The sequence below is a fragment of the Ciconia boyciana genome, chromosome 3 (assembly GCF_034638445.1).
Source record: "Ciconia boyciana chromosome 3, ASM3463844v1, whole genome shotgun sequence".
In the NCBI taxonomy this organism is placed as follows: Eukaryota; Metazoa; Chordata; class Aves; order Ciconiiformes; family Ciconiidae; genus Ciconia; species Ciconia boyciana.
Genome location: NC_132936.1, coordinates 51,523,827 through 51,538,633, shown reverse-complemented (window position 1 = coordinate 51,538,633; position 14,807 = coordinate 51,523,827). Strand labels below are relative to the sequence as shown.

General features: G+C 36.1%; 1 protein-coding gene across 2 annotated transcripts in view; it reads right to left on the bottom strand.

The window, feature by feature from the left end:
• Nucleotides 1-14,807, bottom strand: part of AFG1L (AFG1 like ATPase) — an 80,455-nt gene that overhangs the window by 36,776 nt on the left and 28,872 nt on the right. For both annotated transcript variants that reach the window (XM_072855620.1, XM_072855619.1), the window contains exons 6-7: nucleotides 9,435-9,534; nucleotides 6,435-6,493 (exon numbers count right to left, since the gene is read on the bottom strand). In XM_072855620.1, coding sequence (XP_072711721.1) covers nucleotides 6,435-6,493; nucleotides 9,435-9,534 — 159 coding nt within the window. The remainder of the gene's footprint in view (nucleotides 1-6,434; nucleotides 6,494-9,434; nucleotides 9,535-14,807) is intronic.

The following is a 14,807-nucleotide window of genomic DNA, read 5'->3' as shown; positions in this document are numbered from 1 at the left end:
CATTCACTCTTTCTGTATCACAACCATTATGTAAGAAGTATAAAACACTGCCTTTATGCTGCCAAACCACAATGACTCTTCTTACATCAAAGCGTTTTCACCACTAGGGGTTTTTTTTCTCCGAAATTTATTCAAGCCAAGGGCAGGGAGACAACAATTCATACACACTAATTACACCTAATTATCTATTCCTTTTTTTTTTTTCTTTCCACCAGCTTCGGCCAGTGTTATTTGCTATCTGGGTTTCTCACAACCTCCCCTTGCCCTGTCCATCCAACTCAACAGTAAAGTCTTTGAAGAAAACAGTTGTGGCTTCTTAGAATTTTAACAATATAAGGTTCAACTCAAATTAAATTATTCTATTATTAGTTTTGACACATTTATGTGTTAAATATGAAGGCCTCTTGGTTAATTTGGCAAATTCCTCACATCTCTTCATGGCTGGAATTGCTGGTAACACCCTCTCTTGTAGGAGCTTCTCCTCATGCTTTCTTTTCATGATCTAAATGAAATGTTTATTGGATTAAAGTTCTTCTCTGCAGACCTCCACGGTGGCCTGTGACAAAGAGCTTAAAAGCTTTATTAATTGGCTCGAGCTTTTGGGGGGGGGGGAGGCAGGACCTCATTTCACATTACATCACAAGCAAATAAAACTGCCACGTGTAATTAGACTAATTTACCCCGATACAGCAGGAATCAACTGTTCCATATCTATGATATGCTTTGATTTACTCATTTTAATCAAGGAGTAAACAAACCAAGCAAGAACTCAGGAAATCCTAACAATTAAAGGAAGTGAGAAGGCAGGGAGCCTGACACTGAGCTACAGTAGCAACTATTTTATCCTTAGATAAAGTTTTGATCTGCATCTAAATAAACTATCTCGGAGCAAGCACGTGTGTGCAAGACAGACGTAGAAGGTAAACAAACTGAACAGCTTCGTATCTAGAGGACAAACTAAAGCAATAGGTACATTATAAAGTATTGTAACAGTTAAGTGCTCTGAACTACAGAATTCAAATAATCCTTGTGTTTAAATTTAACACACACGCAGGCTTAGAAGGCTGAGTGCAGAAAGGGCTGGTAACTTCTCATCTGACACCTTGCTTTCTATATACAACATTTTGTTAGTTGACAGTCTTACAAATTTGTCAAACTAAAATTACACAGAAATTATACTCATGTTCAGCACAAAAATACTTGCAATCATGCAAACATTTTATATTTTTAATTTTTTCTACGTTTAATTAGGTACACTCCACAAAAGATGAGTACTTCTATTACTTGCAGAGAGAGAGAACAAGAACAAATGCTCCTTCTACTTAGGAGTTTGCTTGGTTACATACTAAGAAGGGAAACAAAAGGCCCAATATCTTCAGTAATGAAAAAGTCAATTGATAGGCAAAGCCATCACAATATCAAAGGCCTAATCCCTGCAATTCTGACTCAGGTGACAGTTCACAGGGGTCAGAGTGGCTGACACTGACCTCAAAAGCAGGTTTTAACTATTCAACATACTGAAAGCTGCTGGGCTATCACACCATTAGACTGGAACAAACTGACAAATCAATTTCATCAAGGAGATGACTTTTTTTTTTTTTTGGGGGGGGGGGGAAGAGGCAGATCCGTCAATCAACAAATCCCTGCATTTCTCACACAGGTGGTTGGACAAAAGCTGGGTGCACCATAAAAGACATTTTCTATCTACCAAATGCCTTTGTACAAAACTACCACAAGTTCCTTAGGGACAGCTCTAAATGTTTTAAACAAGTATTTTTTGCATATTCGAACTAAGTTATTGAAAAGTGAAAAGACTTAAATTCCTCCATTTCTTGCTTTGAAAGAAGGGGTATATTTTAATTAAAACCAACCAGAGCAGGCAACAATGCCAATAAATAATCATTAACCAATTTCGAGAAAGACAGTGAACAATACAGCGTATAAAAATGCATTGCTTTCTATTTGAGAGGAGTGTACAGTCCTTACTGTTAAGAGTAATTTTAACCAAATAGTTTTAAAATAAGTAATTATTTGGTCCCTAATAGCAGAAGAAAAAAAAAGTTTGCTATAGAAAGCTTACAGTAATTTCATGTCCTACTGACAACAGGTTTCTGGTTGATTCTTTCTCTTTAGTTAAAGCAAAATGCAGGTAGCCAAAGCCAAACATTCTATTTTAAAACTGTACCTTTTAAAGGTATACTCAGGCTATGGAAGGCCCTAAAACCTCCTGACTTTCAGTTAGAATTGAGTGCAGTGCAGGTCTACCGCATGAAGAAAACCTGACAAAATGAAGAAGTTACATATTTGGTATTTTGACTTTGCTTGACTTTTTAAAACTTCACACTACAGTTCCAGGAAACCTTTGGAAACTCAAGAACTGCTCATTTAAGTTACAGATTATATACAACAAACTATTTGAGGAGCTTTCCTCCGTTTGTCTAAAGAATTAAGCATTGAACTAGTCACTGAATTAGGATTCCAGAACACTTAAGGGTTGATGTAAATGTCTTCATTAAATGTCTGCAAAAATTAAAAAATTGCTAAAATTAGTGCCAAACCAGTAACATAAAGCGTGCTTCCTCTTTTTTTTTTTTTTTTAAGAGCCTCAGTTCAGACCTCACATCAAGTTGTTAAAGATACATAGCTTATTTGTAAACCGGTTTTAAAATGTTTAGAAAATTCTTATATTTCTTATTGGTTTAGATTAACAAATTTTGGAGTATTTCTGCTCTAAGCATTTGAACAAAGTAACTGTGAGCAATGAATGTTTTTCTTTCCAAGAACTGCCTTTATAAAAAAAAAAAAAAATCACTTAGGAGTTCCATGCACTTTAAAATGCTTGGTAAGAGATGCTGCAAGATTAAAAGCTCAGTCAGAAGGGACTGAATCTAATTGCAATTATAGAATTAAAAGATTTTCCTTCCTAATACTTCTTATCTCTGTAAAGCTCTATCTTTATGAAATTTCATGGACTGCAGAAGCACTCTTATCTGTTGCAGAAACTAAACCCTTCCATAAAGAATATTGTGTCCCAAAGAATTTCAGCCACAACAACAAACTGATCAATTGAGAGTTTTCCCCTGTTTATGAAAACTACCACTTTAAGTTAAAGGATTAAAGAACAGCTGAAAAATTAGATCTCAAACTATTTAAGTTTTCAAAAGATCAGAATAGTGGGATAGGTTCAGAATTGGGCAGGGCAGGAAAAGCTGCCAATAGCCTTACTATTGACTATAGTCTTACACAGATCTGGAGCTTTTATGTGGCCACCGGCTGTAGGACCTGGAGCTTTTACGTGGCCCTAAAAAGTGGAACTTATCAATTGCACCTCCCACTGCAGGCCTTCAGCAATCACTCGTCCCCAGTAATCTACCACCTAGAAAGGCAATACAGACAAACTTTGCAAGAGAACTGTATCTTCCCTAGAGCACTGTTTCACCTTTTTGCTTATTCCACATAAATGAGTTTGTAGTTATCTTCATTAGAAATATGAACCCAAATACAGATACTAGAATTATATGGTCTGAAGAAAATAAAAACAACAACAAAATCAAGGATGAACATGGATAATTCTAGATCCAGGAAAGAAACCATTTATTTTGGTCATTTGAAGACAGGGAAAAATTTTTGTATAACAGTTACCAGGGTATCTGGAACTATGCGTTCCATTTATGAGGAATGGAAACAGCCTGAAATCTATTTCAAGTGAAGCATCTCTTCACAGAAATGTACCGTCAATACTTTCCATTCATCCCATCTTCCCAAGAATATTTAAAGGAATTCAAAGCCCCTGTGTTGAACTTGAAGTACTTATAAGTGCTAAAGTCTTATTTTAAGATTTATGATCATACAAATTAATTTCTGAAACAAACCAACAAAACCAACCCACCCATTCACCCCCACTAAACCCCAAAAAAAAGCCCTGCAGGAGGCTCTGAGCCCAGAGAAAACTAAGACAGGAGTTAGTCCCAGCTGTCAAAGCCACCACCAGGCAACAGGTTAGATGAGACCAATGCTACACAGACACACAGGGCTTGGAGTGAGGTAAAGGTAGAGAAGACAGTAAATCAAACATTTGCAAGGATCCAATGTAATATTTTTCCTTTATATTTCCACGCAAAACCCTGGAAGATATTATCTTTACATTTCCTAAAGTCACACATGGAATTATAATCAGAGACAGAAGCTACTCCATCCACTAACACCAATGCCATGATACAGATTATACACACATTGAGGAGGCCTAAATCTGCATTTCTCAAACCACCACAGCCAGAGTATCAATTTAGTTCTATCAACGCCTTTGTAATGTAAAGGTCACTTGTTAAAATCTTACTTTAAAATACATTCCAGTGTGGTTTTTTTAATGCCTACTTCTTATGTATTGAATGCAAAATGTAGATTTGGAAATTTTTTAATTATTATTTTTAATACCTTGCCATTACCCTTCCATTTTCCAGCTAAGGTCAGAGAAGCATTTGTTGATAAGCCTCCTCTGATCCACCTTTCAGGCATTATGTTTTTAGAAAGAATCATGTTATATTGGTAACATTTATTAAAGTCACATTAAAGGAAGATATATTTAGAGCAGTGTTAAAACACAAAGATGTAGGGGAAAAAACAAAGACAAGTAATCCACAATTTTAGAAAGGCCCTTGTGAATAGAGTGTTGAGTAAAACCTTATTTCTCCCTTTATTCATTATTATGGTAATGGCCATCTACCTCTAGTCTGGGTTGCGCTACTTGTTTCTTTTCACACTACTCCATCCTCTGTTGCAGTTCTAAACCAATCCACCTTTAGGGCTTCTCTCAGCATTCTATCCACAAGGTCCCTTCTAAAAATTCAGATTACTTTCCCAGTCCTGATGAGGTGTTCTGTATGCATAAACTACGTTTCACTTTTTTCTTCAGCTAGCCAAAAAGAGAAAAAAGGAAACTACAAATAAGCATACATGATAGATATTCTCTAAGTCTATCATCAGTGAAATGAAAGAGCCTTACATTTATCAAGGAAGAAAAGTAAGAGTCAACAAGGAAAGATATATAGAAAAGAAAGATTTGCCACAGATGCTGTGCTTCAAAAAGCAAATGCATATGAAACTACTACTATTCTTGAAAATGCTCTATGATCAGGACCACTCCTGCATCCAATCCAGTCAAGTACAGAATAAACCCTTTTCAAGAATCTGAAGTGGAAGTGGTTGTTCATTTATTTTTGTTTCTTACTTTTCTAAAGCCATCCAGGTAAGAACCACTTCCACTCGTAACCTCCCTGATTTTATACACAGCCGTTCTGAGATACATAGGAGCACCACATTCATGTCTGGCATATTAACTTTGAAACCTGGTAAGTGCTCAAATGTCAACGTTAGATGGGATTTGCAAAGGTGCTTAGGCAATAAGCAGTCTTATGATTCGAAAATGCCCCACGGAAAACCCAAGGCATTGTCAACTGCTTTATTGCTGACCATCTTAACAGAAACATCCAACCAATGTATCTATTCAGCAATTCCAAATTTCTTCTCACTAAGCCAAACCTACTCTAAACTCTACCTTACCTTTCTTTTATCTTAAATATTGACATAGTTAACATTATTTATGTATTTATGCTGGCAATACTTTCGTGAGGTAGGGAAGTGCTGTTATTTCCATTTTGCATGTCATGTCAATCCAGGTGGAGCAGGACACAGGAGCTGTATGCTAGCCCTCAATAACATACCAATACAATCATAGCTTGTGAATTAAAAATAGCTGTGACTTGCCCAGAACTTAAAAGTGTGAGTTCAGCATATGTTCTTTTTCATAGAAAAATAAGCACTGATTATACTATTCACATCGCGAAAGGATGCTCCATTTTTTAATCTACATGAAGCAACTATAGTTTACGGCCTGCCACACCACAACATGCAGACTCCGGGAAGCTTGCTTCAGAACTGCTGCTTGTTGAACATCACGTGAAGCCTCACAAATACCCATTCAGAAAACCACTTACACACGAGAAAGACACCCCAGAAATGAGGTAATTGAGGGGTACGTACCGAAAACTACTTTCCTTACACCAAAGGAACACCAGGTTTTTGTAGCATAATAAATGTAAGATCTCCACAATTACAACACAGTATAACTGTTAGAGGAATACTATGTTACATGGCATATACACACCAGTAAGAAAAATCCTATCCAAACAAACAAATTCTGCTACCTTAGTCAAAAACGTAACTTTCTGTCATACTAAAAATGTCCAGCTTTCAAGACATGTTAATTCTAGAGAGGAAGAGTTCCTTTTTGCCTTACCTTCAATTATTTTTGCCCCGAACAATTAAAGCATATACATCTTATCTGGAAACGAGTATCAAAGCAATCCCGTACAAATCTCTAATTTATTAATACAGCACGCGAAATTGAAAAGCGTTTAACAAGTGACTCTTCTTACCTTCAGCACAGCAATGAATGGTACAAAATTAGCTCTCTGAAGACCATTTTTATAGAGATCTGAAAGAAAGGAAATCAGTACCATTTTGCTACTTAGTCTTAATAACAATGTCAGCTTGTCTTTTAGTCTGGCAAATAAAACTCGGTGTTGCTAGAGAGAGGAGGAACAAAAGGCGGAAAAGGAGAGCTGAAATTGATTTATCTTCTTTTGCTGTATGAAAATTCAATATGTTCTTAAGGAAGAAAGGAACATCCTGAGAAAGTCTGAAAAAGGCAGAGAGTGAAAGATGACTTAAATCTCTAACAATATATAACTGATTTTAGCAGAAGAAATAAGACCAGCATCTGTTTTAAAGTAAGGATATAAAAAAGGATTTGTAATGCTGGGTATACATTGGTATGATTGTAAGGCCAAAACTATGCTAAGTCCCAAGTATTTGGCAGAGAGGAAAAACCCAATGTAAACTAAAAATACGCTATTTGAGTTTAGAAAGTTAGTATCATTCTTATTCAGTGTACTGTGGTACACTTTATCTTCTAGCAATTCTACCAGGTACACTCCCTTTTCCAAAGCCAGAAAAAGGGTCATCCCTAAGGCAAAAAAAAAAAAGAAAGAAAATTAAATGAATATGTAAACTTATGCAAAGTTGCTAAAAATACAACTGAATTTTAAAAAATGAGAGTGTTATGTAACAAAATGCAAGTCTGCACTCAAACAAAAGACAGATTATAAAAACAAACTGTGAAGCAGCATTTTATATCTTATTTATCTCTATATTTTATACAGCATAAAGTTCTGTTTTCTGGAAACTATCCAACTGCCCAACGCGTTCATTGAAAATGTTATCACTTAAACTGTAAGATGGGCTTCTCTTTTTCATTAATATTAGGAAGCCTTATAAAAAGGCAGTACAGCACCTATGGCCGACAGAAGGAATAAATAAGAGAATACAGGCACCTGGCGGAGATGTCACGAAAAATTCCCTGTGAAGACCATGCCAGGTTAATACCACCTATATTCCCCATAATTCCTGAAGGCTACAACTAGGCTAAAGCTTTTATGCTCTACCAAGACCTCATGATGGACAGAAGATACAGTATGCATGAGAAACCAACAGGACACCTACAAAATGGTTTTCACAAAATTCGATACGTACACAGAAACATTTAGGAAAATTATCAGTGAAGGCGATTCCGCACCCTAATTACTAACAAAGTTGTATGTACTAACAAAGTTCATAACTGTGCAAATCATGATAGCTATACATTTGTTAAAACAGCAACCAATTGCATATTTACTTGCAAAAATTAGTGAACATGTAATGGTACTATAAGACAGCTACTTCTGTTAGTACTTCTAGTTAATAAGGCTGTGAGTTTTGTATTATGTCTCTGGTTTGTGAGGATGAGAAAAATAAACAGTAATTTTGGTGGAGAAACGAAGCCACGATTCCTCAAACACTGCACCTTGGTATTTCCCCTCATACTCCCCTGGGGCAGAAGTTTAATATGGTTAAGCATATCACTAATGGTCAGCAGCTGGGTACATCTGCTCTCTAATGAACAAACTACTTTTCCCCTTTGTATCCACAAGAAACAAGTCTCTCAATTCAGTCTTAAACCTTGATGCAGCATACTACACTAACCCAACTCCCTTTCCTGCAGGAGGATTTCAGACACACACCATGAGCATGCAGGAGCAGTGAGAAGGGAAGAAGAGACAGGCATTGACCAACATCTGGACTGCAAAATAACTCAGCTCTGGAGACACCATTCTTGACATTCTCTGTTGGGAAGCTAGTACAAGTGGATGTCTTTCAGGTTGACACAGTGACTTAATAGGAATTAAAACACACCCATACGACAATAATGGTCACAAATAGACATCTCAATTTAAGATGTGGGATACAATCCCCAAGTTATGATGAAAATCTCCCCTGAACTTTAAAGAGTAGTGCTTCAAAAAACACAAGGATGGTTCCCAACTGAGTAAAGCACCAGTGTCCAGTTAATCTGTAGTTAACCCAACTACAGTAGTTATGATTTCATCTTGTTTGCTCAAACAAGGAAAATAAACCAATGGGAAATTATTTACTCCTCTAGTAAAAGCATTTGAATGTTTTCTTCTCTTTTTTTTTTTTTTTAAGATAAAGTGCATTGTAAATCTTTAGTGATTCTCTTTTACTCAATTAATTTGGGTAGAAAAATTAACTGGTAGTTACAGTTAATACTGTAACTCTTCAGTATTTTTTGCAAACATTTGAAATTAATCAATCTAAAGTGTTATAAAAGTTGCATAGAAGTTATGCATTATGCATTATGCTAACTGCTAATGCTACACTATAACATCCATTTTTCTCCTCTACAAAAAATTGCAATTACTGCTTGGTTAAAACCCATACAGATTTGGGGACTTCATAGAAGGATCTACCTAGCTAGTCACTCTCTATTTAAAAATATTGTTAGAAATGGAAACAACTCTCCACCTAAGTAATTCGCGGTGAGTGACCTCAAACCAGGCTATGAGAATGGCATTCTGATAAGGGGTCCTCCTTTGAGCTGGTGGATCAAGTCTGCAAGTTCCCGAGTTAGAAACCGGGAAGGAATGTACTCTCATTTCCCCTCTCTTCTGCAGAATACGATCTTTTACTACCCTGGAATACATCCAAAACAGAGGCAATATTTCACCCCTCCTCAACTCCCCTGTACCCAAATACCCTCCCACTAGTTTGGATAGAGTAGAGAAGATCAGAAAACACAGAAGGATTTGGGGGGAGGTGGGGGGAGGAACACCTTGACTTTGAGAGAAAAGAAGAGTAAGACAGTGAAAAACCTTTCTTCCTTAAGAACGCAAAAAACCCGCGACAAATTGGAATATCTCAGATTCTTGAAGACTAGAGAGGTTATTAGTATGAAATACTATATGAATTTAATACTATTGTTTTGTAAGAAACTAAGATTCATTGCATTGGGACAATACCAGTAGCACGTTTGTTTTTACCTTCTGGCGGCCTGTTAGATGTTGCCACAACGACAACTCCATTTTGGAACAGATTTTCAAAAAGCTGCTTCAGAATCATGGCATCAGCAATGTCGGTGACCTGTAGAAGACAACACATTTGTTTTATCTTGCTTTCAGCTTCTGCCGCAATAGATCTGCAAGTGGCTTTGTAGCTAGGAAAAATGCTTGTTAGTGAAAGCCACGGAGAAAGATTCTAATTATTGCTTGGTGAGAAAAAAATAAAAGGGATAATTAATAAGCAGTGAATGTACCACAGTCTTTCAAAACTTGCCCACTCTTTATTGCGGAACTCCAGCATTTCTTTACCAATTGCTAAATGATTCCATGTTAACTTCTATTATAAAACTACAGGTGGGAGACACAGAAAACAGACCTAAACATTTAAGAGGCCTAATTAATTAGAAACAACATGAAAAAAACAGAAGACAGAAAGAAAATACACACCGGCTGTTTTACATTTCCATTACCTTTGAGGCAAAGGTTTGCAGAGGTGAATTTAAATGGTCATGGGACTTCAGAAATAAAGACAAGTAGCCAACTATACATAATCAGCTGCTGTTGAAAATAGAATGATATGACATAGATACTATTGTGTGATTGTTGCAAAAAACAATTCAACAGATGGCCCATCACAAAAATAAGCAATTTCATTGTTCTTTTTAAGTGCCTTCTATTACTGTCCATGAATAATCAAAAGGCACGGCAGTCACTTCCAGCACAGTCAGCCTCTTCTAACCTTCAGGCACAAAACACGAATAAAAAATAAAAATGGGTGGGACAAGTGATGCTGGGGGGGGGGGGGGGAGACTAAAAAATAAGCCATAAAGTAATTTTTTAAAATATCTAAGTTTAGCTTAACAAACTTGCTTTACAGTACCAAGAAATAAAAGGAAACACAATCCACTCTGTACAAATGAAAAAAATGTAATAAATTTATCTGAAAAAAGCCCACTGTTAGAACAGCAATTTATATTTTACAGGAGTTCACCAGCTGAGATCAGCAATCCTAGTAAGTAAACCATCTTTATTATCATTACACTTGTTTCTCCTGGATTCCCTTTGATTATTATATAGACACTTGTTGCACTTTGACTTACCAAAACAGACACCAATTCTGAGGAGATAAAAAAGTGGTGGCATGCTGAGAGTTATATGCACTCGTTACACAACAGACTGACAGATTGCTATGCTTTCACCAGTTTAGATGTGTATGTTGTGATAGTAATACATCTACAGAAAGACTTTAACCAATATAATTTTTTTCTCTAACCCACTACCACCCCACCCCACCATCATCCCATTTCTAAATTCTGGGCAGCAAGAAAACTTAATTCTACACTAGAGACAGTGAAAGACTTAGGTTACATTTCTGACAGCTAGTTTGGAAGCAATAATGTTCATAAGGAACCATACGTAAACACCAGTTTCCTTCTTCCAAAGCTTTTTTCTAATTAGTTCTATGGAATGCATTAATATGGAATTTTTTTTCCTTTTTCAAAAACAAACTTTTACACAGTCAGTACACACCCCTCAGATTTGCACATCCCTGATCACTAAGATCTGATATTCCAAAAAGCATGTAGTAATTCACTATTGTACTATATGTCTAATATATCTGCTTATGCACCCACCTATCGATAATTTATTTCTTCTGAATACTAACATTTAGGAACCTTCCCTGTTACTAAAAAACAAGACACACAAGGAATCAGTATATATATACATTTTAGGGGTAACTGAATTTCTTGTATCACAAAGTAAACCTAATAGCCAAGTTTTAAAAATGTATTATATAAATAATTTTGTTACAAACTTTTTTGTTTAAAAATACTAGAAGGCATGCTACCTTTAGAAAACAGGGACGGAAAGAATATTAATGCTCACATAAAAGAAAACAGTAACATTCTCTTGTTAATGAGAACTGTTATTTGATGCGGGATTCTGATGTTTTCAACTCCATTACAAAAAAAAAAAACAAAACCAACTCTCGAAAGTTCTGTCAAAAAGCAAGAGCCATTTTGAGAACTGGGATGCAAATATGAGCTCTTTTTATCTAATATAGCTTGAGAAAGACAGAAAATTTCTACAAGGTAAAGCAGGTAGAAGACAGTAACTAAAGCATTGTCATTTCTCATGTTTTTTACTGTATCCAGCATTGCAACAGGGAACAAAAGCAAAGGCTACAAATTACCAATAAGGAGAGCCTGCTAATGGAGAGAATGGAGAAATTTCATTAGCATTTAAGAGAAAAGATTTTTATGACCTAGTGCTGCTTTCCATTATGACTCACGTAAAAAAAAAAAAAAAGAAAGAAAAGAGAAAAAAAGAAAAAACACTAGACTAATAGTTAATTTACATGTGTAAGTGCCTGAGACTCAGTCATCCACTGATTGGTACAGTTCCACGTAATGAATGACAAACATAAGCATGTATTATCAGTAATTAGTATTAGCACAAAAATAAGAGCCTAATTTTTATTAGAGGCTTTTAATAGCATGCAGGTTAGTAAAAACTCCCTAAATTGTAGTTTGCTTTAAGTCCAAGTGGTACCCGTGGTATATGTAAAGACTAACACTGTATGATCATCCAGCTTGCCAAGAAGCAGGAATTCTGTTTTCATTATCAATACTAACATAGGTTACAGTCACATGTCAAAATTAGAGCTTCTAATTACCTGTGTATAGTTATTTGATCACTAAACAATAAGTAGTGCCTTTTTATTGGCCAACCTCTGTGTTCTGAAACATCAAAATTATACTTTAAAATGGCTTAATTCTAGGTTTTTTCTTCAAAATGAGGACACATTTTTAGAATGGCTTAAGACTTTCGCAATTAAAAAAAAAAAGACTTTAATATTGACAGTAAACTGTATGACAAAGATCAGTAAGAAGTAGCAAAGCTTTAATAACCCAAGAGCCTGTGGCTCAGGCAAATGCTGATGAAAAACCTGCTTCAGAATGGACAAATTCAGAAGCTTAGTGCCATCACTAAGGTCCTGGCTATCACACAGTATTTGCAAAAATAAACATTTAAGACACAGTAATTTTTTTTTTTTTAATACGACAATATTTTGGAACACACAAAACTACTTTTAAAAGTTCTGAATTATTTTTCTACATCAATTAGTCAACTCTCCGCTTGTTCGACAGTTCGCTAGGCTTTGCAAGAAGATTCAATTCAGAGTACTTCTGTTTTGCTTTAGCCCACTGTCAAAGATGAACGTGCAACCTCAGCAATGCTTTTGTCTTTTGAAGTTCTGCATTTGGTTTCCTCTGAAATATGAGCATTAACAATACTTTTTTCTGTCCCTGTTACAGTATCACTCGTCAGTGTGTCGGATCTTAAGATAAACAAACAAACAAATAATTTCAGCTTACTCTCCTTTTTTCCAACAGGTATTTGAAAGCAACCCGAAGCATTTCAAGTAAATCTCAATAGTTTTCTGATGTTTCCTCCACACATAAGTATTTTGCCAAAGTAGCATAGACCCAACTTGACTTTCAACTTGACGTGTCAAAGCTGACAGTAGCTTTGTCTGCAAATCAGAGCAGTGCATGTTCTGAATCTCCGGCTCTTTCCAGTTTCATTTTAATCTAGCAATTCTTTAAGTATGAGTGAATCAGATTGCAGTGAAATCTAGCCATTATCTCCACTGGGGAAATGAGCTGCAAACATCCTGAATTAGCTATGGCTCCTTATTATCAATGTTAATTGTGTCACCATGTGAACTGCTCTTCCAGTCACTGCACTTCTTTATGACTATTTAAGCAGAAGGTTTCTTATCCCAAATTCAGTGCCTTCTGTGAAATTTCAGAAAGCTGGGACTCCTCTTCAGCAGGCAAAGCCTGCATAGCGTTCCATGCTACAGAAAATCAGTCAAGAAATCCAGCTGTTCAGAAATCTGTTAATTTAGAACATTAGTACACCCAAAACAAGTAAATTTTTAAAATTCACATAAGAATGCAAAGACTTAGCTACACATTTTAAAGCATAGTTCTTGTATTACTTTCCCAACTGTGACTCACCGACAAAAACAGGTGATTTTTACAACTGAAGTGATTGATGTACCTCAAGCAAGTCAGCAGGGGGAGCAGGCAATCAATTTGGAAACAAAAAACACCAGAATCTCTCCCCTTAAAATGTGGAAACATGACAGGTACTCTGGAAACACAGCAACGCCAGGATACGAAAGCAGTGGGCTTTTATACAGAAAAGCAGGTATTTACACTAATACACGGTACAGCAAAGATGCCTCTTTCTACCATTTGAGCATTTGATGTCATGACAGTTAACACTCCTCCCTGCCCTCTCCAAACCTTCCCATTTCTTCATAGTGTAAATACAACTGTCTCTGTATTTAGATTTTATACTGCAAGTTTTGGAAGCCCAGCATTCATATTTACTAGATAAAGCACAATTTAAATGATCAAACAGCACCAATTGCAATAACCCCACACATTCCAAAACATTCTGCTCAAAGGACTACCCCTTGTCAAAAAATGCAAGAGTACCTTAAAACAAGAACACCTACTACTTTACAGCTACAAAAATCCCCTTCATGGGAGCTGATCATAAACTGGTTATTTTCTTGGGCATGCAGGCTTGTAAAATAATAGCTAGGAGATATAAATTGCTCTATCCATTTCAGTAATGTATTAATTTAAGAGCATAGCACAATTTATAATTAATAGATTATTCTTTTACTATTTGTGATTTGAGAACTAACACAGATCTGTTCTTATCTTGCTCTGCATTTTCTCTCTGAATTAAAAAAATCTCAGCTGATTAGAGCTGACAAATAACCTCTAGCCTCTCTCCTAAAAATTTTTATAAAGCAATTCTACACTTAAATTTGTGACGTGCCCTTAAAACAAAATTCATAAGCTGCGTAAAACAAATGAAACAACCAAGTTAGCTTGGGCAAAGATCATTTTATGAGTTTATTTTTAATTTTCACATTTAATTCAATAAAAGTTTCTTCAAATGTTAGTTACGTTGATATAATCTGGCACTGCCATGCCAAAGGCTCCAGTAACTCTAGGAAAGAATTTAGGTTGAATTTGACATGTTATTTCCACATCCTTAATCACACTGAGACGATTTTGTTGCATTATATGAACTATAGCAAAGGCCAGGCATGGTGAGCAAGTATCAGGCGACTACTCTCCTGGGCATTGTACAGACTCAGTATAGGATGACGGTCCCTGCCCTGAAGTACTCATGAGCCTCTCACCAAACCCTAATACCCTCTTGTATGACCAGTAAACCAGACTGGTAAATGAAAGCACTATAAGGGTACTTACACCGCCAATTTGCATCCTATCTCCTGGAAAAAAAAACAACCCACAATCT